General features: G+C 35.2%; 1 protein-coding gene across 1 annotated transcript; it reads left to right on the forward strand.

Annotated features, from left to right (window-relative positions):
* Nucleotides 1–1,523: 1,523 nt before the first annotated feature.
* On the forward strand, nucleotides 1,524–3,887 carry LOC122996565 (G-protein coupled receptor 4-like). Its single transcript, XM_044372068.1, has 3 exons — nucleotides 1,524–1,885; nucleotides 2,570–2,754; nucleotides 2,889–3,887. The coding sequence occupies exons 1-3, from the start codon at nucleotides 1,694–1,696 to the stop codon at nucleotides 3,394–3,396; spliced, it is 885 nt and encodes a 294-aa protein (XP_044228003.1). The 5' UTR covers nucleotides 1,524–1,693; the 3' UTR covers nucleotides 3,397–3,887.
* Nucleotides 3,888–4,338: the final 451 nt, after the last annotated feature.

Consider the following 4,338-nt stretch of genomic DNA (forward strand, 5'->3'; position numbering starts at 1 on the left):
TGATATTTTTCACTTGTATATGTAGAGATTGTAAAAATGACATTAGAACTGCAAACAGTCATGATAATGAGTATGCAAACTGTGACAAGCAGACAGTTTTGGACTGTAGGTGTACAGAATACTGTGGTTAAACCAACTGTGTTTTATTTCATTTGCGTTTTTTTCCCGTAAATACAATTTTGATGTGTAAAAGTTGTGTAACAAAGACAAAAGAAAATAGCTAAAAAGATAATAACATTCAGAACTTTTCACTATTTTGAATTAAATAAAATGAGCTAAATAAAGAAGAATGAAGAAACAAATGTTCATTATTATATTTATGTATTTCTTGTATTTACTGAATGTTCTGAGCCAACATTGATCCACATAGAGGTATTTATAGTGATATTTGCAGTTTTGATGACAGCTGAGTTTCCTCTGCTGTGACGATATGAAAAGAAATAAAATAAGATAAAAAATAAAAGTCTAACAGAGGGATAGAGTTACACAAACCAAGATAGATTACAGTCAATTAATGATTTCATCCCATAAGTGTTTCTTTTGTTTGTTTGTTTTATTTGTTGGTTATTTTTGGTGTTTGGTACATTTTATCCTTTATCGAGAGGAGACAGTAGAGTCAGACAGGAAATGAGGAGAGAGAGAGAGAGATGGGGATGACATGCAACTAAGATCTGCTGGAATCAAACTGGACATAAATGTTGTAGTTTTGTGGTATGAGTCTTAACCAGTATGCTACAGGGATGACCAGTATGTTAGTGTTGCTAAACACGGTGAATGTACAAACCTGCAGTTGTTTCCTCTAATTTATTTTCATGCTAACTCCAAAACATAGTCAGAGTGCACAATCTGTAAACAAAATATAAAATATGCAGATGATTCATAAAATGGTTTGGTCAGACATGCAAACCTCCTTGTCCAAAATCAGAGATCACAGAGTTATTCAACTGGTGGGATGTCAAGTGCAGAAGACAAACCATCCTAGACCAATGTCTCTGTACCTTAAATTACTGAAATAACTGTATGAAATTCTGTAGTAATGACCTCACATCATCATGTAAAAGTATTTATATACATCACAAGGTCTTGTATTATCTGACAATTTATTTTTTGATGAAATATAGAACTTCAATGATTAGTCGATTATTCTCATTGCTACTTTATTGCTTTATTGTTTTTTCAAATTATTGTTTCAATCATTCTTCAAGCAAAAAGGCCAAATATTCTCTGGTTTCAGCTTCTTAAACATTATGATTTGCTCCTTTTCTTTGTCATATGCAACAGTACATTAAAAATCTTTAGGATTTGGATTGTTGGTCAGAAAAAAATAGTAAACTGAAGACATCCCCGCAGGCTCAAAGAAATTGTGAGTGTCATTTTTTTTCAGTGTATAAAACACTACATTTTATAAACTACAAGGTTAATCATTTAATCAGGAAAATAATCAGCAGCTTAATCAATGATGAGAATAATTGTTAATTGCAGCCTTGAAGAAATATTATTAGGAGAAAATGTAACAAAGACACCTTTTTTGTGGCTATAATATACACTGTATTTATGTGAACTTGCACCTCAAGACTTTAGTGATGTCACTTAACAATGTTATGTAGATATTAAAAAACTTCCATAACCTGATCTCTCATACAACAGGTTTCACTCTGAAGAAGAAGAAGATTTCTACATCGACACCTCACAGATGGAAAGCAATGATTACAGCAATGTCACATTCGACTATGATTATAACTACACCGACAATGATTATAGCAATGCAAGCAATGCAACCTACCCCAATTTTGCTGAACCATATATTATGTATGTGATGACATGTGTAATCATTAGTATCGGCCTTCCTTTGACTCTAGTGGCCATCTACTCTCTTTATTCCCAGGTGAGTACTTTATGACTAAGATTTATTAATTTTAGGTCATGTGTCTGTCATACAGTCTGTCTGTAATGAATCTTCATCCTGCTTGGGGGCTGGAAGGAAGTCTTGTCATGACCTATAAATTTAAGCTAATTGGACCTTAAACACATGCAGTTAACATGTGTAGCTTCATTCCAGCTTCTCTTAAGGTGAAGTTAACAGCATCATTAACTTGTCGAGAAGAAATTGTCATAAAAGATTTGTCAGGACAATTTGTACAGCATTATTTGAGCTCATTATTTTGGGATTTGATTTAAACAATCAAGAAATATATGTTCTCTCTCTCTCTCTCTCTCTCTCTCTCTCTCTCTCTCTCTCTCTCTATATATATATATATATATATATATATATATATATATATATATATATATATATATATATATATACATATATGTATATAGAACATATATGTTCTTGTTGAGTCTTGTAACATTGATTGGCCATTGTGTCATATTTGATGACACATTGGTCGATGCATGAATGTTTCTGACTGCAATTGCTGGGCAGAGCAAAATGACATATTTTTATCATTATTTAGAATTCCATCCTCTTGTATTTTTGCACATTTTGTGCAAAGGTCGTAAATGAAAATTTAAAAAGAAATATTTCCAGCTGCTTTTTTTTATTTCTACCATTGTTTTCTTGCAGGTGCAAAATAACAATGCTGCTCCAATCTACATCATCAACCTCTTCATCTCTGACATCATTCAGTTCTGCTGCATGATCGTCTTAGTGGCAAAACCTGACGGGAAGATCTATGTAATCTTCTTTTATATTAACTTCTTTGGTGTGCTGGCCAGTGTTGGCTTCATGGTGTGTGTCGCCCTGGAAAGGTAGCTATCTGTCTATCCTGTATGTTTTTAGCTACTTCCATGTGTATGACCATTATATTACCATATAAATCTGAATCTCCTTAAAGTCAGGAATATTCTGTATCTGATGATAGACTGTGTATCTTGTGTTACAGGTATTTGGGCATTGCATGGCCACTGTGGTACCGCTTCAGAAGAACCATCAAGATCTCTCTTGCAGTCTGTGTCGTGGTCTGGACCCTTCCTCTTGTTTATGTCCTTCCTTACTATTACTGGGTTGATCATAGGGTCAAAAACACCATTTCCTATGTCTTCCTCCTCGTTCCTTTCCCACTGCTCATATTCTTCCTGGGTGGGACCCTCAAATCGCTGTCTGCTGCCATCTCAGTCCCCTCTGATGAAAAACGACGAATTGTGGAAATTTTGGTCCTGGTGCTGCTCATCTACACAGTGCTGTTTCTACCCACCATCATCTGGTACCTGGTAGAAGACACCAGATATAATGATACCTTCAGCTACCTGACTTTCATGCTTCTTAAGTTGAGTCCTCTTGCAGACTTGATTCTGTATGTTTTCATTAGGAAAGGGGCCATAGACAAGCTTTTGGCCTCTCTGTGTTGTTGCAGAATGAACAGTGATGATAACAGCAGATCATCAGCATGAAAGACAACAACATGTACACAGTCAGCTCCATGCAGGCAGAGAAAGAGGGAGAAAGAAAAGGGAGAAAACAGATGTTAACTGTAATGTGTCTGAATGTTAACTAAAATGCACTTAAACTAGCAAACAAGAAATAAATAAAGTGTTTGCTGTATGACAACAAAACTAATAACACTGTTTGTTGTCAGCCAGTGGTGTGACCATCACAAGTAGATGAAAAGGAAACATTGTTTTGATTATGTTGTGAGAGAAGTGGTTGGTGGGAAATGTTTGTCCATGCAGGTGAACTTTTTCTGGTTCATTGTTAGGGCTTCAACAAATGTGCATTAAGTTGATGTCTATCATTATTATCCTTTGAAGGGGACATAACATGCTTTTTGTTATTTTCTGTCATCTATATTCATAATTTAAGTCTGCCAAAGGGGCAGCTTCCTGGAGCTGGCCAATCAGAACAGAGTAGGCTCATCAGGAGGGGGCCTTAAAGAGACAGGAGCTAAAACGACCTGTTTCAGACAGAGGCTGAACTGAGGGGCTGCATAAAGGGGCAGTATAAGATAAATAAGGAGTTTTTTGAACTGTAAGTCATGAAAAATATTCCAGTAGAGCCCCAGAATAAAATTATAGACCTGGAAATGTGCATGTTATGTCCCCTTTAATCAAAGAAGCAAACCAGATATTATTAGTTGATCAACTGAGCTGTTCAACACCATGATCGCCCTGTTATTATTGCTGCCACTCCGTCTTATTTATACAGAGAGATCAACATATGAGGTCTGTAGACTTTTTTTCTTTGGCCTCTCATTTACATTATATGTTACTTTTTTCCTACCTATAACGGTGTATGTCTATTATTGTGTGTGGGGGTATTTTTATGCACACAAGTTAAACAACATATGATTTACTTCTTTTTATTAAATATAAGTTATATTTTAGGGGGTTTTTATG

The sequence above is a fragment of the Thunnus albacares genome, chromosome 14 (genome assembly GCF_914725855.1).
Source record: "Thunnus albacares chromosome 14, fThuAlb1.1, whole genome shotgun sequence".
NCBI classification, from domain to species: domain Eukaryota; kingdom Metazoa; phylum Chordata; class Actinopteri; order Scombriformes; family Scombridae; genus Thunnus; species Thunnus albacares.